At 41.2% G+C, this 26,278-nt stretch overlaps 1 protein-coding gene across 8 annotated transcripts in view; it reads right to left on the reverse strand.

The window, feature by feature from the left end:
• The window catches only part of ENPP2 (ectonucleotide pyrophosphatase/phosphodiesterase 2), a 108,451-nt gene that overhangs the window by 22,581 nt on the left and 59,592 nt on the right, over positions 1–26,278 (reverse strand). For 4 of the 8 annotated variants that reach the window (XM_027568940.1, XM_027568922.2, XM_027568945.1 and 1 more), the window contains exons 10-20: positions 23,354–23,419; positions 22,591–22,663; positions 17,759–17,914; positions 15,637–15,745; positions 12,752–12,877; positions 8,824–8,855; positions 7,998–8,125; positions 5,629–5,716; positions 5,375–5,462; positions 4,107–4,291; positions 1,508–1,559 (exon numbers count right to left, since the gene is read on the reverse strand). In XM_027568940.1, the coding sequence (XP_027424741.1) occupies positions 1,508–1,559; positions 4,107–4,291; positions 5,375–5,462; positions 5,629–5,716; positions 7,998–8,125; positions 8,824–8,855; positions 12,752–12,877; positions 15,637–15,745; positions 17,759–17,914; positions 22,591–22,663; positions 23,354–23,419 (1,103 nt within the window). The remainder of the gene's footprint in view (positions 1–1,507; positions 1,560–4,106; positions 4,292–5,374; positions 5,463–5,628; positions 5,717–7,997; positions 8,126–8,823; positions 8,856–12,751; positions 12,878–15,636; positions 15,746–17,758; positions 17,915–22,590; positions 22,664–23,353; positions 23,420–26,278) is intronic. The other 4 variants (XM_027568955.1, XM_027568931.1, XM_027568971.1 and 1 more) reach the window with 2 other exon arrangements.

A 26,278-nucleotide genomic window follows, 5' to 3' on the forward strand; every position in this document is an offset into this window, starting at 1 on the left:
CTCTGTCTCTCTCTTAAATAAATAAACAACTTTAAAAAAAATAGGGAAAATAAGGGGTGCCTGGATGGCTCAGTCCGTTTAGTGTCCGACTCTTCATTTCCGCTCAGGTCATGATCTCAGAGTTCTGAGATCAAGCCCAGACTGAGGCTCTGTGCTGCGCGTGGAGTCTGCTTAAGATTCTTTCTCTCCCTCTGCCCCTCCCCCAAGCTCTCTCACACTCTCTCTTAAAAAAAAAAAAGGAAAACGAGTCAAGGAAATAAAATCTACTGGTTTCCTTGTCCTTTACTTAATCAGATCGAAAAGAACACATATGATAAATAGGGCCCTATATAAGCTAATAATTCAAAAAATGCCTCTCAGAATTCGACAGTGTGTATCTTTGCTGCCTGACTTGGAGAGGCTATGTTTGAGTTCCATCTGCTTTGCTATGTGTGAGGTCCATCTGCTTTGTAATATACTTGTCATTCCTTTGCTGTTGCAAGATTTGCAAGATGCCAGCCCATCTCCTGCAGTATCCTACATTGGAGCCTTTCCCTCCCCTTCTATTTTCTTCTCATTTTCTGGAATTTCAAAACCATAAGGAAGAGCTTATGTGGTAGACTGCATTATTGTTCCTTCTCTTTGACTGCCCTTCTGTAAAGGAGTATATATGATCACGCACTGGCATGTGTCTTGCAGGCCAGCATCCCTGGGGAAAGATGACTTCCCTACTCCCTTGGTTTCAAGTGCTCTGATTTCACCAGTCAACTGGGAATGTGATGACAAATGCCTCATAAAAGCAGAAGCATTGAGAACCACTGCATGGTCCTGCTGTTCCTCTCTTCCCTCTGCCAGGAGAAGGGCATGCCCCAGCTAGGGGCTGTTCCTTCAGCCTGGATTCCAGAATAAAGAGTACCCACGCCACACTTGGCCTATGGTCAGCATACCAAAATGTGAGCCAGAAATGCAGCTTTCTTGGTACAAACCACTGACACTCTCTTCTTCAGTCACAAGCTTGCAAAAGTTGACTAATACATGCACGTTATCATTGTACATTGTATTTTGTCTACATAAAATAGGAGAATGAGTTAGAGGGCTCCAGATGATTCTCATGTAAAGAGGGAGTTCAGATTGGTTCCTTCTGAGTATCTCTCCCCACAACGTATTCATTGCCTCTCCAGGTACATAAGCTTCATCATAGGTACCAGCTGCTATTATTTATAACTGTGACTTCCAGTCCCTTCATAGAAGTCCCCATCAGCACCTTCACTTATGACCCATCAGATCACAGTGCTATGCCTGTTTTTCAGAGAGCCTAAAAGCTACTGAGAAACAAAACAGCCGGCATCTTGCATACATAGAATAAACCAATACCCTTTGCCAGATGGATATGAAAATCACATCACAACCCAAATTTTAATTTTCAAAAATATTGTGCTTACACTATGAAGTAAATAAGAAGTATCTTCAATCTCTGAAAACTAAAAACAAAAACTTAACTGATTGTTTTTCCCCATCAACTCCTCACCTTCTGTAGACCCTTTTATATGAAGGCGTCTGTTGAGTTCATCCAATTTGTTCTTCATGTGTGAAAACCAGAAAAGGAAAGGAGAAAAAAAAAAAAAGCAAATCAGAAATGTCCTGTCTTTCCTGCATGCTTCTTTCTACTTAGAATCTTACTAAATTCAAAACAGGACCCTAAAATCCATAAGTTCTGTAGAGGAATTCCTATTTGATCTCAAATTGATGTTGTAGGCTCCACCTCCTAGGAGATCAGTGGTCACGAGCACCTTCTTTAATCTCCCCATGACTTTGTTTCCTTTCCCTAAAACTGTGCATAATCATGGAAGCAAGCTCCAAACTATGGTAAGAATGGTTATTTGGGCACATATATATGTAAACTAATTAGAATACTACCTCAATATTTCAGATTAATCCTAGGTACACTAAAGTGATTCCCAAACTAATTAATGAAATCACTTTTTCCAAGGTTGGAAAGTAATGGCTCAGCAACTGGCATACGTGTACAAGAACACTGGCCATAATGTCTACCGCATCCTTGTTTGGAGGAGCTAACAACTGGAAATTACCAAATATTCTCAAATAGGAAAATGAATAAAATCATTATGGTATATTTATACAAATGTTAACTATTAGAGTAAAAAATGAATGTGCTAAAACTCATGTATTAATGTGCATACATCTCAAACATACAATAAACAAAATAACTGCAGGATACATATAGTACAACACTATTTATTTATTTATTTATTTTAGCACACTATTTTTTTTTATTATGTAATGTTAATCGCCATATATTACATCATTAGTTTTTGATGTAGTGTTCCTATTTACACAGAAATGTGTAATATGCAAAACTGTACCATAGGTTATTTTAGGGAACTATATTAAAGATTAATTAATATATTATTTAAGAGATATATATGTATGGAGTAAAAATATAGAGACCTGCCTGGCAATTATGTACACTATATTCAAGATAGTAATTACCTCTGGGGTAGGGAAAAAGTGGGATTGGAAGGGAGTGTGTACACATGGAGCTTCCACTGAATCTGTAACATTTTCTTTCTCATGATGTGTGTATTATGGTATTTTATTTTATTAATCTGTACACCTTCTCAGGAGGTCTGGATTTTTTTTTTTTAAGAGAAGGAATGTAGTCTTTTGGAGAAACCCATAGACAAAATAAAGACAATCCAGAATTTGTCTAAAATGGTTTCAGATAACAAATCCCAAATATTTCTTGTTTTCCAGCAGAAAGGTAATTCAGAAAGCAAGATACAACTACCAGATTCCTCTAAAGTTATACTTGGAATCTACCTCAAAAGCCACTTCCTAGTGACTCTGGCAATGCAACACCTCCAGCTGAGGTCTGAGAAATTACCTGCCTTATAGTAATTAGCTTTGTTGGTTCTTGTCAGGAGCAAAAGTAGGAAGGAGAAATAAAAGGGGTTGGGGGAAGAAGAGCAAACTGAATTCCTGCAGTGGTGAGCTTTTCCCACCCTGTGGCTCCCAGAGTCTTAGGAATCCCGGAAGGCAGCACACAGTAGAAGGGGACAGGGTAGGCAGGAGAACTATGGTCCATTTTCCAAGGTCTAATAGAAGATTCACACATTTACCAATAATAAAACCACACATACAAAAATAACAGATTTTTTTTTCTTTGTGTTGGAATCACATCAACTCAGTGTGGGAACACTGATTATTTCTTGCTATCAGAGCACTGACTGGTAACTATAAGGGTCTTAGATCAATATAAAATTCAATAAGCAAATTATTGCTTAACACTTGTAGTTTGGTGTTCAAAACCTGCCCAAACACAATGTGCTGGGTGGTTTTCTATTTGTACCACCCCCCTCCCCATCCATGCTGCACCCTCCTCTCCCCTGCTCTGCACCCTGGGCAACTGACCTTGTACCAAAGAGCCAGCCTGCTCCTCCAGCTCCCTGCTGGCTTCCACCAATGCAAGGCACCAGTGAGCAATTAGAGGAGAGACAACAGAGAGTATTTACTCCCCCAAGTTGCAGTGTACCAGCTGCACCCATCTACCAAATCCCATAGTTCCCCCCTATACAGTTCTCTCTCCATGTTCTAGTCCCTTTATTGTTCACAAGGATTGACACCTTGTGAGCCCCCGGGTGCTATAGCATCGCTCACTACCTTGCCTCTACCCTGCCCAGCCTACGTAAATAATCCTCTCAGGAAACATGATTCACATAACCCCTTTAAACTCTCTTTAAAAACCTTTTGTGCATAGGCCATCTGTTTCCTATTGGGACCATGATAGATAGACACGTGATCCAGGTTGAAAAAAAGAAAAAGCCTTTGGTTGGGAATTGTGACTCTCCAGAACAGCATCATGAATTCTACTTTTTTGCCCTTTGTTCTCTACACCTATGCTCCCCAAAATGGTAGCCACCAGCCATATACGGCTCTTTCAATTTAAAGTAATTAAACAAAATTTAAATTTTCATTCCAAGTGCTTAAAAACTATATCTGCCCAGTGACCAGCCCAGAAATAGACCGTCATCACAGAAATTTCTAGTGGACAGCACTGCTCTACACCCAACAAGCTCCTCCATGATAAACATAAAGATTATTTCTACCTTTTGCTCTACCTTATCATCACAGTTACAGCCCAGGTCAAAATCAGACTGAAGGTACATAATCCCTGGATAGTTAGGTCTGGTAACTTCCTCTGGCATGGTTGGCCTGAAGGTATTAGTGCGCAGGAGATGATTCAAACTTCCGTGGGTCCCGTTATTAGGAGCTGGCTTCAAGCCCAGGAGATCTGGTGAGAAGAAAGAAAGGAAGCCAGGTGCTTTATAAATATTTTTTGATGAGATACAGTAAGAGTCAAAACCTTTCATGTTCTAATGGTCTGAAAACTCTGAACACAAATCTAAATTGGATAAAGCCAAAATTAATTGTAGGCACTCCTTTCTTAGTTCCTGAACCATGCTAGCTGACCATGTCTTGCCACAGCTTTCGGAAATAGCCATGGTCATTGCCCAACTATAGAGAGAGAGATTCCCAAAAAGAAAGAGGGAAGGAATGGGGCCCTGCCTAGCTACTGCTTATGTCTCTGACTGCGACAGGGACAACACCTTCCTACGGCGCTGAGACTTTTTATCCCACCTTTTGGAATAGGACTTATAATCAATAAATAACCTCTAGTCTGCCCTCTAATGCACTCCACAGAAGTATGGCGAGAAGAGGAGGCTTTGGCCCAGTGCCTTGAAAGGCTGCTGTGAAATGAACAGGCTGATTTCATAGCAAGTGAACAGTTGCCAAGCAGGCACACAGTGACTCGCCTAAGCTGAGAGGCAGGACAGGGGAGAGCGAGCAGCCAAGATGGGAAAAGAACCCAGGAGACCCGACTTTCAGACTCCCCCTCTAACCACCAGACTGGCACTCCCTTACTAAATAGGAAAAGTTGTCCTCATTCAGCAACTAGAAGCTCAAGGAAGAAAAATAATTAGGAGCACATAAATAGCTGGCCAGGATGCAAGCTGGCAACATTTTAACTGCGCTGCAACATGAGAGATGAAGGTGGGAGAAAGCTCTGTGAGGAACTCTTCTTGCTTCATCGGGTCTCTGACCAGTGGTGTCAAACTGTACTGTGATGTGAGATCAGCCAGAGGCTGCCAACAGCAACACTATGAAAACTCCCCATTAGTCAACTGTTAAAGGAAGACAAAGAAGCCTTAGAAGGAGATGAGACTCTGTCCTTCGAACCAATGGGCACGTTACCACCATTTTTTTTTTTTCCAGGGAGGTGAAGTGGTCCCAGACACCTCAGTTCTTTCTCTGACCTTATGAAGCATCTGAGTTATCATATGATAACTCAGCTTTGATTAAGTAAGTGACTTACCACACATAACGTTGTAAAGTTCAATGTTTTCAAATGGAGGCACTTTAGTCTTGTACTTAAACGTTGGGCCATAACCTACAAAAACAGTCTTCCAAAAGAAAAGAAAACAAACAAAAACAATTAGACATTGCTAATATCCAGTAGCAACCCTTCCCCTGTTCATGAATACTGTACAACTTTATTCACACCCTTCTTCGCCAGCCCTTCTGAGAATCACTAAAATACATTTTCAACTCACAGGTCTGTGGTCATACCTGCATGCTGTTGACCTTGTTATCAAATCCATGGTCTCCCTGGAAAAAACATTTTCCTGATGGTTTCTTATATACATCCAAAGGTTTCCTATATCAAAATAATTATAGGATTAGTCAGGATTTCTCATGAAATGCCTCATAAAAAGCCAATTTGAGCACACAAAATATCTCTAAGAAGTTGATTTTACAAGCATATTTGTCTCTATTATAATTGTATCATCCCTGTAGTGTTGAAAAGATGATGCTATTCATTTTCCCCAATTGGCTTTATTTTGACAACTGGCCCAGGACAAATGGGGACCTCTGAACAGAAGTCAGTTACCCTCTCCTCGTACCTCATGCTTGCACTGAGCAAAGCATTTGTCACAGGTCGTGTTCTGTCTGCCCATGTGCTTCATTAGCCCCAAAACTAAGATTCACCACTCTGGGATCATGTTTGTTTGGGATAGAGGAGTGAACAATGCCAAGCACATGATAAGCACTTTTTTAAAAGATTTATTTATTTATCAGAGAGAGAATGAGAGAGAGAGAGAGAGAGAGAGAGAGAGCACACAAGCAGGGGGAGCTGCAGGCAGAGGGAGAAGCAGGCTCCCTGCTGAGCAAGGAGCCCGATGCGGGACTCAATCCCAGGACCCTGGGATCATGACCTGAGCTGAAGGCAGCCGCTTAACCAACTGAGCCACCCAGGCATCCCCAAAGTAGGCACTTTTTAAACATGGGATACTTCATCAATGAATGGAGATCTGTATTTTATAAAAATGTTTGCACACAAATTTACCTATCTGTGGAATACAACTAGAGAGTATAACTGAGTGGGAAACCTAACATATAATAGTGACATATTTCACAAAAGCCCAGACTCACCTAGACAACATCTCTATTTAGAAATAGAAAGTGAAAACATTGCTCTCTAGGCATCAAAACCACTTGACCTTCCTGCTGTGACAGGAAAATGCCTTTTGATCAAGTGTCACGCAGCACTTTTCCAAAAACACTTTCATGTTTATTAATACAAATTTTCCTGTGGGTCCAATTTCTATGGATCCTTGTAAGCACTTACAGGGTCTACTGCACTGAACTAAAGGGCTTGGTGGAAATCAAATTAAACATTTGGGGCCCCACTCTTAGGAAAAGCACTTTCCGCTTGGGATAATGAGATATGTGTATATGATAACTCAACAATGCAAGAGTTGAATTAAAAAGATTTACTGATGATTAAAATACCTGGCTTTGGTCTCCACTAATTTGGTCAACTGTCATCATCTCTCACTTCTACTCAACGCCCAGTTTTCCTTCATATCAACCAGCTGCACCGAATTTGCTCTCTCTACCATGTCACCCCGTATGTAAAAGGCCCTGCAGACGACACACTCGGCCAAGCCCATATCATTCACATCTTTGTAACTATTCCATGAAGATGCCCCATGTCCATTCTAAATGATTTCAATAACTTCTGGTCTTCATACACCTCTTTACATAATCCTACATATTTAACTCTGTGTAGCCCCCTGACAATTACCATAGGATATTTATGTATTTGTCACATGTCTCTCGCCGGGTGTTTCATACTGATGTGAGTTTCTAGAGGACCGCCATCTTCTCGTCATCTTTGCTCCCTTGGTAAACTCACTAAAGTACCCAACTAGAGTGTATATAGTAGTTCGATTATTACCACAGACCAGCTCACAAAGCTTTTCTTAAGGAGAAAGTCAGAGCAAGAGTGAGTGGAAAAGGGCTTCTGCCAGGTCTGTTTGAGAATGGATAAACTTTTAATGATTAATTCTGTGGAAGTGCTTAGAATTTCCGGACACATTCTACACCAGATTCAAGAGCAAGAAATAGTCTCTTAAATATTGGAAAGTCTTTTATAGCTCAAAAGAAGGCAAACATCTGAAATATTTAAGGCAATATAAAACGTGCCTACAGTAACAGAAGTTTTAAGATTAACAACATTTTCTAAACTCCTCTACAAATATTGCTACAGGGTAAGTCTTGTCAACCCAGACCAAATCAGTCCAGCTGTGGTAAGCCAATGTCCCAGGCACACTTTTGACCTAATAAGTAATAAGAATAGAGGCTAGGGTGTAAATTTAAAAAATGAAAGGAGAGAGAAAGAGAGAGAGAGAGAGACCACACAGAGATGCACTGAGAGACTTCAAAGAGACACCAAGAGGCTGGGATACAGAAAACAGAGATGTGTTGGCTCAGCACTTTGATCTAGCATAAAAAGTCTTTGCAAATGGTGGGATTTCCAACTGAGATTTCTTTTTTGTTTTTTTCTTTTTGATGGCTAAGGATCTTATAGCACTCCAGTTGCCAAAGAGGTGGTTATGAAGATCAAGAAGAGTCCCTGCCAATCCCCAAGTTACCTTGCGACGTGCCATCTGCGGTCCACCAATAAATGGATGTCCTCAATTCTTCTGTTGTTGGCATAGTGCAAGCGTTTGGGAAGGTGCTGCTTCATGTAAGGCTTAAAGTGCTGATCTGGTTTTTTACACTGAAATAGAAATGGAAATTGGACTTTATATGGAGGATTTTCTAGAAAAAGTCCTAGATATTCTCTCTCTAGAAAATCAAAGGAGGTTTTAAGCCAAACAAAAGGTGGGTTAGTGAATAAATGGAATTTGTCATCCCCTATCAAATAACGCAAGCTGAAAAGAACTAGGTTCAAAGGGGATTTGATAACTTGGTAGATGACATGGAAGGTCATCAGAGGGTAGTTGGGAATTTTTAAGATATATTCCTGACTTGTGAGACTATAGCTATGAGCAACTCAAACTCTAAAGCCTTTTCCAACTACTTCAAGTCAAGGGTCGGGAGGTGGGGTGGGAAGGGAGGACGAGGCACACTTGGGCCTGTGTGATTACATCCTGCAGGGGCGGGGGGGGGGGCGATGGAACAGGGTGATGGGCAGATCTGGTTCAGAGAGAGTAAGGATGTGTTTACTCATGAATGAGTACTTTTCAGTTCTAATGGAAAGATCAAATATTCTCAGTTTGTATCACTGCCAAGACCATTAGGGAGCCTGCAGCTGTCCACAGTTTTGAAGTTTTGAGAACTCTTAGAGAAACAAATACATGGGACTGCCGGGCAGTAAGGAAAATGTTCCTTCCGCCCCACAGGGTAGGGGATCCTAGGAAGTGAGTATGTGGAAGCTACTCTGAGGGCAGAGGCTGGGTGACCTGTAATACTTACCGTGAGATTAGCAATAATGGCTTTAGGGTCATCTGTTCAAAGAGAGAAGGAGAAAAATTTCAAAAGAGATGACAATAATCACTGAGAGAAATAATTTTTACAGCAAGACTCAATTCTTTCTCTTCCCCCCTCCCCAGAAGAGCTATCACTTTAAGCTTTGTCTGAAATATATATAAAATTGGGGCACCTGGGTGACTCAGTTCGTTAAGCATCTGACTCTTGGGTTTCGGCTCAGGTCATGATCTCAGGGTCCTGGGATCAAGCTCTGTGTCAGGCTCCCCTCCCTGTCAGCGGGGAGTTGGCTTGTCTCCCTCTCCCTCCCCCTGCTCTCTCTCTGTCAAGTAAATAAATACATCTTTAAAACACACACACACACACGTATATGTAAAATTGTGTGTGAGTACTTAATATTTTGGTCAGTGAAATGGAATTACGTAAGTGGAAATACTCCTATGGTAAATTTCCCTGCTAGATCTGGTTCTCCTCTTCTGGAAGGGAATTCCTCCTCCCAGAGCACAAGGATAATGCTAGATAAACATCCTTAAGTTCCCCCAAATGGTCCCTCTGGATCTTGGCTTTAGCTCATTTGCACTTCGACATCAGGAACCAAACTGGGCATTTGGGGCTTTTAGCGTAACGTCCTATTTATCTGCAGATCTTGGAAACAAGTTATCATCCACTTTAAGATGAAACTTCTAATCCACTGAGTTATTTTTTTCTACAGGGAGTTTTGTTGCCTCAGTAACACCATGGGTCTAATCCATAGGTAGCTGTCCCTCTCCAGCCACAGACACACATGTATGCGCCACCTTTATTTTCACTACCAGTGAGCAAAAGATATTTTAGTCAGTACCCTGGACGAGCTAAAAGCAAAATTATGTAAATGATGGCTGTGTATAAACTGTGGACAGGATTTTATCATCAGAAGGCCCCCTTTTCGGGGGGTGAAGAGAAACAGCAGATTGTAGGTTGGTTGGATTTTGTTTTCAAAAAATTTGCTTTAGTGTGTCATTATAGAATCAGCAGAAAAGGAAAGCAGCGTACAGAAGAGACAGCAACTCTCATGAAGCAGTCCTCCCTGAAATTTAAAAGTCAGTGGAGTAGGTCATGTCTATGTCATTTCCTGCTGTATCCCCAGGGCCTCATTCATACTAGGTGCTCAATAAGCATTTGTTAATAAATACAAATAAATATTTGTTCTTATTTGTTGAAAATGCATGACTAAGCTTGCCTTGCAGTGTAAGTACACTCTTCAAAGACAGTTTTCAGAATCTTGGTTCTAAAGCTATGAAATCCAAAGCTAAAATGTGGATCCCATTCTACTTAAATTGGGGTTAAATTTTAGGTTTATCTTTTTTAAAAAAAGATTTTATCAGGTGCGCCTGGGTGGCTCAGTCGTTAAGCGTCTGCCTTCAGCTCAGGTCACGATCCCAGGGTCCTGGGATCGAGCCCCGCATCGGGCTCCCTGCTCTGTGGGAAACCTGCTTCTCCCTCTCCCACTCCCCCTGCTTGTGTTCCCTCTCCTGCTGTCTCTCTCTCGGTCAAATAAATAAATAAAATCTTTAAAAAAAATAAAAAAGATTTTATTCATTTGAGAGAGAGAGAGAGAGAGAGCACAAGTGGGGGGTGGGTGGGCAGAAGGAGAGGGAGAAGCAGGCTCCCCACTGAGCAGGGAGCCTGATGTGGGTAGGGCTCAATCCCAGGACCCAGGGATCATGACCTGAGCTGAAGGCAGATACTTAACCGACTGAGCCACCCAGGCGCCCCTTATTTGCATCTTTTAATGGAAAGCAAGTAAGTAATAATTGTAGCAACAATGGCTAACCCAAATTGTGTCCCTATGATGTGCGAGCTTTGTAGACACTTTCTCTCTGGTCCTTCACAGCTAACTCTGGGAGGCAGGTGCTATTAGAATTTTCACCAAGCCAATGGGCATTTAGAAGAGGGGGGCTTGCCCACTGGGACTCTGGCAATCTGACTGAGCATTCTATGCTTCGAAGCTCCACACTCTGTGGACTCATAAACCACAGTCCTCAAAGGGACCATACCGGGTAAGTTCACGTTCTTTGATAATGAAGAAAAATAAATAGCACAGGGCAATCTTGTGCTCAGATAAATCAGAGAACGACTGGAAAATAATAAATGCCCAAGTCCATGCTTAGGACACCAACCCTTCAGTTCTGAAGTTCTCAGGCCTCTCTTGCCGACAGCTCCCACTTTGCATGAGGGGAAGAGGTCTCAAGCACAGGCTGGTGCTTAAGAACTGGTGAATCTGGGTTCACATCCCAGCTCTGCCACTGCCTAGCTCTCACCCTCCTAGCCAGTGACTTCACTTCTCTCTGGGCCTTGATTTCTACTGTCTGCAGAAGGGGATAGTAACACTTGGCACATAGGGTTATTAAAAGGAGTAAAGAAGACTGTGTGCATATTTAGCTGAACTAGTGAGACGAACAAGATGTCACCATTGCAGCTAACATTAATACAACTTTGACTACGTGCTGAACACTAATCTATGGGATATGCAGATAATCCCTCGTTAATCTTTCCAACAATCCTACTTTATAGATGAGGAAACCAAGGCTTGGAGCATTTAAGTAGCTTGCCCAAGGTCACAGAGGGACCACCTGGCAGAGCTGGGATTTGAACTCAGACATCCTGCCACCACTGTCTGTGTTGCTCACCACCCCCTCTACTGACTCTCACCAAAGGAAATCACGTATCTGCAAATACTTAATTATTGGTAGTTATTATTTCATTGGCCCCAAGAAAGTTTTCCTTTTCCCCTAAAAGAGCCTCCCCATTACATTTACTCATGTCCTGTTCCCCTAAAACAGCCTCCCCATTACATTTACTCAGCCTCCCCATTACATTTACTCATGACCTTTCAAAATAGACAAAACCTTTCTTGCCTAAGCCCGAAAATGCAAGTACTAAATCAAAAGGTACCCTAGTGACTTGTGTCCTGTCTCTGTCCAGGGCCTGCCTGTCTCAAGTGAGCAGAGGAGCGGGGAGGACACGGAGGAAGGAAAGGGCATGAGGAGAAGCAGCAGAAACACTGATCACTTGTTTATTTTACAACGTTGCCTGGAGCTGACCTTGGAACAGTTCCCATTTGTGTTGACTCAGGAACACAGTTTGGGAAAAACTTAATTTTCCAAAGCTTTACACTTGTGTCAATGGTTTCTTATTCCCAAGGCTAAAACCTCTAAAAGATTTTTTCCCCCCAAAATGCAGCATGTCTCCAACAAGACTGTGGACTTCTCAGAAGCTAGGTGGGCACCACCTAAAACATCGTAGTCTATAAATAAAGGCTCTTGTCAGTAGCATATCATAACCTGAATGCATACAACGTAAGTGACAAGATTGTTCCTGTTCATATCTAATCTTCCAGAATGGCTGCCATCTCCCAAGGGTGTAATAATTCTCCTGCGTTCTGTCAATCACTTTCATAAAGGTGAAGAGTCCCCTTCAACTGGGCTCCTAGGGACATTCGGGGTCTAAGTGTGGCTCTGCCAACCTTGTCCTAGACTCCCCAGCTTCCGCTAAAGAGGGAGCCTGAACCTCTTGTTGAAACGTCCCTCTCCTGTAAAAGCTTATGGTTATACGCATGTCTCAAATTAAGTATATTTTCCACATAAAGAGAACAAGGGTAAATAGTTACATGATGCTACCATGTGCCAGGACCTACTGTAAGAGATGTACACAGATTTATTTTCACAACAACTCAAAGCCATAGCCGTTATCATCATCCCATTTTTCAGATGAAAAAAACTGAGACTTAGAGTTTACATGACGTATTCAAGGCCACTCAGCTAAGCAGGAGCAATATTAGGATTTTTACCCAAGTATTCCACCTTCAGGGAAAAAGCTCTTCTGTACTCTACTATATTACCATTCTGACAACTTAGTATTTTAAGAATCAACTTACATTTAGCATTATTGCTAAATTTAGACCGAATTCTTCCTAGAGTTCCAGGCACTAACGTAATGTCATCCACATTAGTCAGGTAATTGCTCAAGAACTCTGTTCTGTCACATGTGACATCTTCCATTCCTATGGGGAGAAAAATAAGTGTTTTCAGGCAATTGTAAACTTAAAATCCTAACACAGACACTGAAAATGACATCCAGGCATCTCCTTAATTCGTTTGTAACAACTTAATGCGAGGATCCCTCTCCTCTGAGATGTCTTAGCTTGACTTTAAATTTTTTAATGCTTCGTTATATCACCTTTTCACCAGGTTTTGATTTAGTCACATCATCTCGCAGTGCTAGAAGATTGAAAATGCATCATCTCAATGATCATCTTCAGTCATTCAGCAAGAACAGCAAGACAAAGGAAGTAACTATGATCTTTCTTTTAAGCTATTTACATAGCCATTATGAAAAAGATCTACTCTAAAAAAAAAAAAAAAAAAAGAATCCTAGGTTGCTTCAAACTCTTCCCAGCTGGGGGTGGTGTAAATAACTGGAATATATAGTTCTGTGTCTCTTATTATAAAATGTCATTTTCCAATTCTCTCTCTCTAATATATCTCCTGACTTGAGTACATAATCACCAGTCCTCAGCTGGCCTCCACTGGTGGCCTTGGATGTTACTGACAAAACAACATTGGCAACAAGAGATGAGAAAAAAAAAATGTCAGCCCCAATGACCACCCAAACTGAAAAACAAAATATTGCTGAAAACAAGTTGTAAACAATGTAATCAGTCAAAACTGAAGGCTAGTGACTAGAACACAAAAAGGGTCTAGGTAGGGGATTTTTTTAACCAACAAGTATTCCTCCCCCATGCAAGATTTGTTTCCTGTCCCCATCCAAAAAAAGTCTTGATCAATGTTAAAAATAAATAAATTAAAAAACAACACAAACTCAAATTTCAGAATAACAGACAATGAAAGCTGGTCATTTTGAAATTTCTCAGACATGGAAGGTGAAAGTTTAATATACTGCTTTGCACAATCCAATAGATAGATATTCTCTAAGAGGGGGGAAATAAGGGATTCTGTAAAGGACGTCCTAAAGTTTTGGAATAAAGAAATATAACCCAGAGTGGTACAGACCTGATAAAATCCAAATTATTCCCTTCTGGGAGTCCCAGATCAAGATGTCTCCACCTCTTTTTCAATACAAATTGGAATGAAGAAAGACAAAAACATATCCCAACATAGCACAAAGGGTATATAACTTGTCTTTTAACATTTAAACTCTCAGAAAGAAAAAGTAAAACAATGAATAGCTACTATGTTTTCATACACTGTTAACTCAGGAAGAGAAAGTCTCCAAATCCATATTACTGGAAGACTGGAAGGACCTCTGTTGGGTACATGTCTAGGAAGTCACTTCTGTGGCCCCAGGGGTAAACCACCTCTCTTGCTTTCAAAGACTATATGTGAAGTGCTTCTCAAGGATCATCCCCTCCATCCTCCAGACTAACTCTGTGTAGATGGTGTTAGTGTTCTCATTCTACATAAGAGGAGGCCGCATCCCATGGCTCTGGAGTGGCACAGTGCAAGTTGAACTCCACTGAAATCCATTCTTACTCCAAAGCCCAGGCTCTGAAACACTAGACCATGCTACCTTTCAAGAAAGGGATGCTATGGCTCTCCAAAGTCAAAGCAATCTACTCATCCCGGAAGCCTGCATCTGGTAAGACAAGGTTTTAATCAAAGACCTTTACAGTGCTCTAGCATACGACTCACTGGGACCCGTCCACCTCTTAGACAGCAGGCTCCAGCCTGTGACCAAAGGCTCTTGACATGTCTGGGCAACTTAAATTGAAAAAGCTGTGTCCCATGCTCCAGATGCTCTGTCTTATCTGTAGCTTTCCACCAAGTCAAATTCATGGGGCATGATTTTACAGAGGGTTGCACTTAGCCCCTGCCAAAGAGCAAGTTAGTCCCACAATTTTTTTTTTTTAAGTTTCTCCTAGATTTCCTAGAACATTCTGGAAAGAAAACTATAGGCCCAAAGCAGACCTTTGACTGGGGAGACTTGCCTGCCTTTCTTAACAAAACTCCCAAAGAATCTACCAATTTTTCCCCCCAAACCCTCTCCTAGAATGGAATGTGAGACTGCATTGCAGGGTCACTCTTTCAATTTGATAGTTCTAGAAGGCAGGAGGCACTCTCTAGAAATCAGGGTGCACAGCTAGGAAATAAGAATGTTCTCTGAGGATCCCCTCCCAGCTCTCTAATACCTAATGTTTATGATGTTCAAAACGTGGTCATGAATTTTTCTACTTTGTACAGTGCTTTAGAAAAACACTCCTTCTTCCTCTCTTTAACAGTTTCTGTAACTGAAGCAGGGCCCTCTGGTTTGGGTCTCAAATTCCCTCAGTGAATACAGGGATATCATTTTACTTATACACCTCTTCTTTGATAAAAATCCTATGTCTCTTCCCCTTTATCATATTTAGGTTTATTTTTTTAGCCACATAAACTCTGTAGGCTCCTTTTGGGGAGATGAGGTAGTAGGACTTGATATGTCACATTCACAGAGGAAGTGATTAATACCACAAGCGAACTGTCTGCCACACTTCAGTAAGAGGCAGAATTTTGGAGAAAGACTTTCTTTCCTGCAAAGGAAAGGAAGACACAGGAAGTCCCTGGTTTTGATCAAAATGATCCAGGGTCATCTCAGGTCATGTCATACTTTTGAGTCATGGCCTGACTTCTTTTCCTACCCTGAAGAAAGAGGGAAGGAGGTGAGGAATACAATCTGGGATTCTGAGAGCACGGGTTCCTCCCCCAACACCATCAGAAACATGATCTATGTAGCTGTCCTATTAGCAAAGAAAAAACAAAGCTTTACCATGGTCTCCAACAAAGATGACATTGACACAGCGATGAAGCTTCAGCTGTTTCAGTCCATCCATTAATTGTCCCACTGTTTTGTCAATTTCCCTCAGAGGATTTGTCATCTGGAAAAAGGAGCAAATTAGTCCCTGCAGGTTTTTTTTTTTTTTTCCTTTCAGTTTCTCATAGATCTTCTATCCCTAGAACATTCTGGAAAGAAAGCTTCAGGCCCAGAGGCAGAGCTTTGTCTAGGGAGATCTGCCTGCCACTCTTAATGAAAATCTGTTCTGAGCACTTTTATTTGTATCATTTCAGGAACATAAAACCTCTCCTCATCCAATCCCTTTCAAAATTCTGTGATACAAAAATATCAGAAATATTAAGGGCAATTCTTTTCTTTTTTAGAGATAAAATGACCTTTCTAAAATGTAACAATGTTTTTTAAATCCAAGAATTTTAAGAGTGAGCAGAAAGTCAGATGGATAGTTTAAGCCTCTTGTTCGCTAGGTGAAATCACAACAGGTTTTGAACCATAGTGAGAAGATGGAGGCTAAGTGAATCAAAAGCAATTCTGAGGTAAAATGGTACCCTTCCACTGGATGCTAAATCAGAACATCATTAATACAATGGAATCCATCTAATGTTTCAAAGAACTTAACTGTCAATGTCTGAGAACAATAGATTCTTGATAGAAGACCCTCTTCTAAGAAACAAGCTACTGCTTCTCAATTTAGTCCCTTTCAAAAGCTGATTTTGAGTAAAAAAAAGAATCTACAAGAGTCCTAACTTCATAAGAAGTGAACCACTGAGCTTGTTCTAGATTTCTCATTCAGCCAAAGGAAACACAAAAACTCAGTTCTCTGAAGAACATTTCCAAAGCCGAAGAAATGTAATCCATCTCTCATATTCTTGCTTCCAGTGGAAGCTTCTAACAGCATGAACGCTCCCACACACTAGAACCTTCCCCTCTCACTGTCATCTCTGTGCAATGGAAAGATTTCTGAGAAAGATCTCATCAAACACTTGAGAGTACTTCGGATAACGTTACAACTTAGCTGCAGCCACACACATACACCCAAGAAGACTGGTAAGAACAGCAAGGTCTGCATATCATTTTTTTTTTATTTCAGACATATAATATTATCTTCTACTAACATCTTCTCAGATGACTCAAGACCTTTCCTCATATCATGTCCTCAGCAAAATCAGGTGTAAACTTGTTTTTCTTCATGACAGGAGTCAGTATTTCAAACTCTTTCCCAAGGAGTCAGTCACAAGTGGAAATCTTAGGATGGTATGTGCAAGCAGCATCTGAAGGGCTAACATGTGTGGGACTAACTGGTATTTGCTTCCGAGAAAAGCATGCTCTCCTCTAAGACCTTTGCCTCGACAAAAAAATACCAAATGCACAATATATGTCAAACCCTGGCAATGATTTATTTTCACCAGAAAGCTCTGCTGAAATCCAGGACCTCCTCAGTGATTAGCTCAAATAGTCCTAAGCAAGACGGTACCTCAGAGGTATCTGAAGGTTTCAAGAGAAGTGACAACTTACAGACTGTTCTGAATGTACTGAAAAGAGTAAACATCACTCAGGTCTCTATGAGAAAATACACACAATTCCAACTCTCCATTGTTTTCTCTTTCTTTCTGTCTCAGTTATTCCCTTGGCTATAACCTAAGACCTTTTCTGAACTCTGAAGGTACAAACCACTAATCTAAGCCAATTTTCTGTTCAGTTATAATTTACATTGTCTTTGAAGAATCCTCTCGCTGCTTTTCTGGATTGTTCTCAAGAACCAAGCCTACAAAGCATTGTAACAGATTCCATGAATAAGTGCAAGCAAATCCAACAGCCTTCCTAATATTCATTCAAGCCTAAATGTTAATACCAGTTTTAGGGCAACTAACTCTAAAGAAAGTAGAAGGTTCTTTTTTCCTGTCTTGTTGAAAGTTCAGGAGGTCTTCACATTAATGTTAACCTCTGAAGTATCAGATTCTTCTGGACTCCAAGCCAAGGATGACACAACCAGAGTTTTTCTGAAACTTATTCAGCTGATTTTCAAACCAAGGCACTGAAGGAAACCTTCGACTCAGACCTGCCCGCCGCAAAGCTTTGGAACAATAGATAAACTTACTTTGTCCTGACGAGTTTCCGCAGCATAATGATCCATCCTATGTAATTTTCTTCTTCTTTTCTTTGGAGGAGCAACTGGTCTTTCCTGTCTCCTCTTAGGGGTAACCTTCCTCTTAGGTCTCTTAGCCGGAGTAAGAGGTGAGCCATAACTACTCTCCTGTACTGGCGGATAGAGATGTCTGGACTCAGAAGTCGTCTGTCCCTCTGGGTCAGATAATAAAGCTCACACTTTGCCATCTGGGGTCAGAGAGCCTTAGTTAGAAAAACTAAGGCTCTTTAAGTGAGAAAAGGTGGGCATGAGGAATGATTCAGGGAACTCTACAGAGAGAAGCCTCCTAAATCCATCTTGACACTGCTGTCAGTTTCTTCACCGAGAGCAAGAATATGGTTTAAGAGAATCTAGTCATGTGGGTTTCTCTTAGGCTGAGGAGCCTACTCGTGGTTACACCTGAAGGTGACATACAGTTCTGCATTCCATAACTCTCGCCTTAGGGAGAGACTGGTCCTTGGTTATGCGAAGCTCTCCATTTTTAAAGTACTAGAAGAAAACCAAATAGAACACTAGCCATTTGGTCATTTCAAGGTGACAATGGGATTTATGTAGGTGGCTCCAATTCAGAATCTGATGGATATCTGTTCACACCACCAATGTATATCAAAACAAGGTACTGGCGAGGATTAGGGGGAAAAATTTTTTAAACCAAGGAGGGAGTGAAACATAAATAATAAGCAATCCTCCTTGGTCATGAATGTGTACCTAAACAAATCAGGACTTTCAGCAGGAGAGAGAACATCTCACTGATAATTTAGGTTTTGGGTAAAGAGGAATTTTAAGCCAAGAGATGAACATAAAGAAAACTGTCTTTTAAAAAATTATCTTGTAAAATTAGGTAAAATGCAAAAAATCATCAAGATCTCTTCATCTTGGTCTACACATGAAGAAAGAATCTATGTGCTTATACTCTTCCTATCAGAAACCCCCTTCTTGGGAGGAGTGAGTGCTAATACTATGCATCCTGTTTTGAAAAATCTAGAGAGCAGTAAAGGTTGACACAGAAGCTGAATAAGGAAGATAAGTCCCTTTTGGGACTTCCAAACGCTAGAGAAAAACAGGCCCCTGATTTGCTGATGGTGCAAAGGTGAATTAAAGCAGCAAGCCCTGATGTCTCCCTAGCTGAGTCTCTCTCGGTGGGACTGCTCCGAGAATCATTCAGATGCGGGAAGGGATGGAAGGAGGAACAATGTTAGTGTATCCAAGAAGGAGGCCATCCGCCATGCCAGGTCACCGTTTCCAGAGCAAGCGACTGCAAAGGCTTTTCTACCGCATCCTCTCTCTCCGGCAGAGCGATGGGAAGACCCAACCCCACGGACTCCGGTTTGGTTTGGTTTTTTAAATGTGTCTAGTATTCAGGCAGTTCTCCATGAGAAGAGAAGCAAAAGAAAAAAGAGGGTTTCCCAGTTCATGGTCACTGAACACATTTCAGCTAGCGCTCGTCTGCCCATCAGACACTCGGCCATTTGCAAGAGACCTCAACATTCAGAAGATTCCACAAGCGGGTCCTTCTGGTTGCAGCAGGTTAGAGGAGCAGCGGGAGAGAGAATTTAGCCAAAATGAGTTTTCATCCAGGGATTACATCGCATGTAGTTCCTTCTTCGAATGTTAGAGGTAGACGAAAGCTAGGATTTCACTGACCAGCCATACTTTAGTCTGACTTTAGAAGATTTAGCCTGAGGTTATTAGGAGGATGGAAGGTAGAGGGGCAAATTTCCCTGCTTTCCAGAAGGATACTTTGCCATCTGAAGATAGTAACTAGCCAGCCAAAGCTCTGCCTCTAGGCCTGGAATAGCAGCCGAACGAGGAGTCACAGAGAAAGCACAGAAGGTCAAAGAGAAAAAGGTTGCGCCAATAATCAAAAGCAAGCATGTTTCTGAACATTCACCATTACACTATGAAACCAGGAGCAATACACCATTTCTTGAAGCTATTAGCCCAATGTTTGGTCATCTCATTTAATAGCCTTTGAGAATAGTCCTAAAAAAAGTATACTCGGATATTAAGCGAATAAAGCACAGATTTCAACTGCGTTGTAGCACATAACATTCTGTCAGATTGAATTTTTTTTCAATTAAACTTCAAATGCAAAGTATTTTCTCATTAGATGTAAATGATGACATGTTACTGATTTTATGAATAATATTTCGTCTTGTAAAGTCTTTATACACATACCACATGTATATAATTGATAGAAACCAATTAGTTGACTACAGAAGAGAGGTTTTACTGGCTTGTTTCGGTTGCATGTTTTTAAAGTGTAAACGGTTTTGCTTTTTGTTCAGTAAAAATAAGATTCCTAGAACCAAACGAAAAATAGTTGATATCTGAAAATATTCCTTGCTTTTTTAGAAGAAAGTGGTCAGCTTATCAGGTTATCATAACTGAAGATACATTCCAAGATATCCAATTAAGAGTGTTTTACCCAGTGGCTACATGAGAATATCCCAGTTTCCGAGAAGTATTAATACTAGAAAGAACATAGCATGAATACTTCCAAGTCTTAACTCAAAAATTCTAGAGGGGAAAAAATTTTTTCTATATATGTCTGAGCAACCCTGAGCACAGCACCATCATTACAACAAATTCAAGCATCCTATATTATGTTCCATATATCACTGCTCAGTACTTAAAAAAAACTTTTCAGTTTATTTCTTGATTAAAACAAACACACATACACTTTCAAGTATGTAATTACAACTAAACTACCATATTAGAAATCCAGAGATGTTCCTGGGTCAAGAACGCTTACTGCTGAGTGGTATAACTTTTAAAGAACTGAGGATTATCAGAGTTCCACCTATTTATATTGTAAAAAGCCAACTTTTGACATAAAGAAAATCTTCCATCTGAATTGAACATTGTTATTTACCTGATCACTCTGCTCATCTCCTAAAGGTTTAAAGGGTTCCATGGGAAGAACCCAGGCGCTCTGAGATTCTGCCTCTAAGTCCATTTAACGACCAGGTGACCTGAGCCACCCCACACGTCTTTAGGCACCAGCCTCCTGCTTTTAAAAGAATGGCTATACCAACCTCTGGCTTGCCTACGCCATACCGTCTTTTAGGGGATATTATCTAAGCAAAGTTCAACTTTTAAATAAGGCACATGGAACTGCTTAGGATTTTTTTTTAACATTTTAATAAAATGTGGTTCCTTTGGTTCATTTTAGATTAATCTCAAAGAAAGTCATCCTAAAGATAAAACAGCCATGCTTGCACTGGTGAGAGTAAGATTTGTGTTTCATGCAGATGTTTATCTCAAGTTATCATTTGTGTTTCATAATCATGCGACACTCGTTAAACATCAAAGAGATAGGAAAAAGAGCATCAGACTTATATAACTGCAATGATTTAAGGCAAACTAAGAATGCTTTCACATAGCCATTACTTTCCAGTGTTTGAAAAAAATCACCACAGAATTGATGTTAAAACATTCAAAAATACTTGGGTATTTTTGGTGTATTTGGTATTTACTGCCTTTGGCTAGATATGCAGCATTTTGCTCAAAAATATTTAAACCAAGACACACTTCTCTGTATTTCCTACTCAATCTTATGCTGAACACAGTGAACTTAATTATCACCAATGGTGCCATCATAAGCTATTAAAGAATGGGAGGCAGTTTCCATCAGCAGAGTTTTTTAAATGATTTGTCCTCCCAAATCAAGTTTGAGTATGTTGATGTAGACCTTACCACTCTAGTTAGAATGAGAGATGGAAATCATGTTAGATTTGCAAATCCCATCCTGTTTTAAAATGATCTAGGCTGCAACACCAGGAAGATTTCCATCTCCAGATGACTGAGGGACATCATCAAATACAACCATCTCTTTCCCATCTCTGAATTTGAAATTATACTGGATATCATCTAACAAACAGATGGTTTTCAACCAAGATTCCTGACTGTTTGATAAAAGAGCATGACATTGCTCTGCTAAATAGATTCATTCAGTAGTGCATTTCTCTTATTTAAGAATTAATTTCCTTTTTGGGAGTGATGGATGTGTTCACAGTCTCGAGTGTGGTGATAGTTTCACAGGTATATATATCTATGTCAAAATTTATCAAATAAAGGGGCACCTGGGTGGCTCAGATGGTTAAGCGTCTGCCTTAACCTAAAGCCTGAGCCTTCGGCTCAGGTCATGATCCCAGGGTCCTGGGATCGAGTCCCGCATCAGGCTCCCTGCTAGGCGGGGAGCCTGCTTCTCCCTCTGCCTCTGCCTCTCTCTCTCTCTCTCTCTCTCTCTCTCTCTCTCTCTTTCTGACTCTCATGAATAAATCAATAAAACATTTAAAAAAATTTATCAAATAAAGAAGCGTCCAATGCTAGAACAGATGCCAGGTTGGTTGTACCTGCTAAGGCTGTTAGAGCTAGTTAGCTGACCTACACTCTCTGAACTGCATAATTATTTTAAAGAAACTGAAATTCAGTTGGAGTGTTTTGTTTTGCAGGTTTCAACTCCAGATGCCTTTCCATTCCTATCCCAGGGATGGCAAATGCCAAACCTTCCTGATCCTTTGCCTTCTGACTGATGCCTTCAGGGATGGCATATACCCTTCCTATGAACACTAAGTTTAGGATATATCTGAATATCAAATCAATCTGAACTGAAATTCCTGCAAGAGAAACAGGTATGTTTAAGATTTTTAGTCTTGTAGTTCTTTGACTATGTATAAACCTTGCAGATGCAAATACCCAAGAGACTTTGTACAAATCCAGAAATCCAGCCAGTAGCCCAGGGGCTGAGGTTCTCCTCGGGCAGATGATAAGCTACTAACCTCAGGGCCAAAAGGGCCATATTTGTGTCCAGAGAAATCAGGCTGTTCGGAATAGAAGGCATAGACTGAAGGCCTATGGGAAAATTGGAAGGTTCAGAATCTCCCCCAATCCACATATAACAAAGAATATCAAGTTTCCCTTACACATTGAGGAAAAAGTCCTCTCAAATCATGTTAACTAATTTCCCAACCACTGTTCGTCTTAACACGGAAAATATCTCTTTCTTGTTTTTGGGGGGCCGGGGGGCAGATTCTATTCTTCCCACATCCACCACCCCCCACAGTACTCCCACTGTGCTAGCTGCCCGGTACCACCTTCAGGGAGCAAAAGTCACAAAGGATTATCTGAACACATACTCAGGTTTTTGATCCTCAAGATAATAGAGCCCAGTGAAAAGTCACATGGACCTCGTGGCCTGCGGCCTGAAAGAACATCTCCATTAGAGTGAGAAGTCAGTCTTACTGCTTCCCCAGTCCTTGGGATGCTGCTGCTGGTTCATTTATCAAAGCCAGGAAGCTCTGGAGCTAGAGCTCTGCTCTAGCGGCCAGGATGAACGGCTGTACTAATCCCTGTAACTAAACAGTCCCCAGTGGCCTATGTCTGCCATATCCTTCTTAGGGAAGTAACCCTCAAGGCTGAGAACCACAAAAGTTAGTAATACCTCACCTCGACTGTGCCCATCTAGTCTTCACCCAGTTCTAACCTAGGATGGAGATGTGCTGAAGAAAGAAGAGGGCAAGTCAGGGGGACAGAAACAAATACCTTTCGTCGTCTGGCAGGGTGAGCCACTGCAGGATGGTTAATATTCTCCGCTCATGAGGGATGACCCTGGGGGGGGGGGGGGCATGACAAGCAAAGCATAATGTGAGGTCGCAGTTCCACAAACTCCAGCCTGCTGAGTGTTTGCTCCGGCACCCAGGCCAAGGGCTTTCTATTTACCACCATCTGTTTTCACTTCCTTGTCGTAAAACACCCTCTTTCGAATTAGTGTTTAAACTTCCACTCCATTTGCAACATACTGTATTACTCAACCTCAGCCGTAGACAATGAAGACTGGAAACTTGATTCACAGTCAAATGAGGAACCTGCCCTGTTGATCAGAGGCTCTGCTACAGGCAGAAAGACCCTGGCTCAGAAGCATCACCATTTAGTGAGTAAAGCCTTTAGCTGCAGCCACAGAGGGACCAGGACTTATATCCCCAATTGGCATCTTGCTGGTGGTGTGACCTCTCTTGACCTCTATGCCACTTTGACCTCTCTGGGCTTCAGTTTATTCCTCAGTAAAGGAAAGATAATAGCAAAACACACTGCACACAACTTGATTGTAAGGATAACATGAGACTGTTAGGGGCGCCTGGGTGGCTCAATCGGTTAAGTGTCTGCCTTCAACTCAGGTCGTGATCTCAGGGTCTTGGGATTGAGCCCAGTGTCGGGTTCCCTGCTCCTCCCCCCTTTCATGCTCTCTCTCTTAAATAAGTAAATAAAATCTAAAAAAAAAAAAAAAAAAATGAGACAAGACAGGCAAAGGGCATGTACAGTGCCTAGCACATGGTATGTTCCAAAAAAACCTTTATTTTTATTAATGATCATAAGGAGTTATCACTCTATCTCTAAAGACCTATATGACTTTAGAAATGTTATTTAATCCAAAACTTTACATTCTTCCTCTATAAAATAAGGGGTTAGGAAAGGTAGTCTTGAAATTCTTTTCTAGCTCTACAAAAATCTATCAAGAATAGGCACATATAATTATGAGACTGACAAAAAGGGTATAATCTTCATCCACAATGACTTTTGTGTTTAAGTCTCATTCCTCTGTTGAAATATAATTACCTGAAATCTGGCAATAGCTTCAAGAGCTCTCAGCTAACATGATACTACTGTAGCCTGGGCTGAGTTTCATTAAGATGCTCACAAGTAGAGTGATGTTTTTATTTATGGGGAAATTTGCTTATACTTTCCTAACAAGAAGCACAACATGACTGTCTGCTCCCTATCTGAGACCGGACATTAGAGCTTGTTTATGATGAACTCAAACTTTAAAGCCCAAGTTTAATTGTGGTTAGTAAAAATTACTGTGGCCAAGAGTGAACCCTAGTATAAATTATGTTCCCTGGGTGATAATGATGTGTCAATGTAGGTTCATTGGTTGTAACACACACACCACTCTGGTGGGGACGCTGATGATGCGGAGGCTGTGCATGTGTGGGGGCAGGGCGTATATGAGGATTCTCTGTACCATCCACTCAATTTGCTATGAACCTAAAACTGCTCTAAAAAATAAACTCTCCTGAAAACTTACTGTGGGATGCTGGTGAGCCAAGTAAACTTTTACTCTTGGTGGCTGTGAACAAGAGCAAGCCAGGGGAAAGACAAATCTTCAGAGCCATGACAGAAGCCTCGAGTTGGCAGGAGCTCTAATGAAGGAGCTCTTTCCCCATGCCCACCCACACCAGCCACCCCCAGCAACTCTCATGGATTGGAGATTTGTCATTCCTCTGGCCCCCTCTCCGTCTAGAACGATCCCACCAGCCCAGAAAATCATGTTGACCCTGAAATGAGTCCTAATTTAAACAAAATCCAGCACTCTTGGATAAATGGGACCCTGTTTATTATATCCTATAATTGAATTAGAAATAGGCACAGCAAAGCCGTTAATCACTTCAGTTATTTAATTCATCAGCCTCAGAAATCCCTTGGATCTGAACAAAATAATTACATATTTAGAATTCTTTCCTAACTTAGAAAAAAGCAAATGCCATAGCCCTTCTATTTTACCTCACTTAACTACCTACCTACAAGCTGCTTCATGTTATGTAATTGGTGTCAAGTCACAAAAATGGACTCCGACGGACTTGCTTGATGCCACCGGAAAAACGCAAGCTAATAGAATTTGTGTGGAGCTCAGAGCACGCATCTTCTAACACCTCTGCTGGATACAGTGCTTGTCCAGTAGCGGGCAGGGAATGAGTGTCTGCTCCAAGGCCAGAAGGCTTGGGTTGAATCCTGACTCCAACATATGTTGGTGATGAGACTTTGCCAAGTTACTTCACCTTTCAGTGCCTCTATAAAATGAGGATAATAATAGTTCCTCTCTCACAAGGTTGTTGTAAGGATTAAGAGAGAGAATACATAAAAGCATTTCAGAGAGTGCCCAGCACATCAAGTTTAGAGAACGTTAGCTTTTGTCATTATGTACTGGATTCATAGGTCCACAGAGACAACACACTCTTTCATGAAATATTTGTTAAATGTATATTACGTTTGAGGTTTTTGTATGAATGTAAATAAAGATACAAAATACTCCTACTAAAAAGACACAGAGGAGTCACTGTTCTCTGCTTAGAGAGGTAAGCAGGTGATTGTTACTTTCTGGGCAGGGCCTGAGTAGCGTGTGTGTGTGTGTGTGTGTGTGTGTGTGTGTTAAGAACCAGAGAGGGGGAACTGTAGAGGCCTGAGTATCCATCCTAAGTGTGACCCTGGGCACAACACCTTACCTCTCTCAGCCACAGTGTTGTAATCTCGCCAGTGAGGAGTTGGACAAAGTGGTCTCTAACTTTCCTAGGAGCTCTAGATCATCATTACGAAATTGCCCCAGGAACCAAAAAGACATGGCCCTTCGCCATTAGTGTTTAAGATACAACACAGAGACAGCACAGACATGGCAAAGGAAGAGGGTGTGTCCAA

This window comes from Zalophus californianus, chromosome 4 (genome assembly GCF_009762305.2).
Source record: "Zalophus californianus isolate mZalCal1 chromosome 4, mZalCal1.pri.v2, whole genome shotgun sequence".
In the NCBI taxonomy this organism is placed as follows: domain Eukaryota; kingdom Metazoa; phylum Chordata; class Mammalia; order Carnivora; family Otariidae; genus Zalophus; species Zalophus californianus.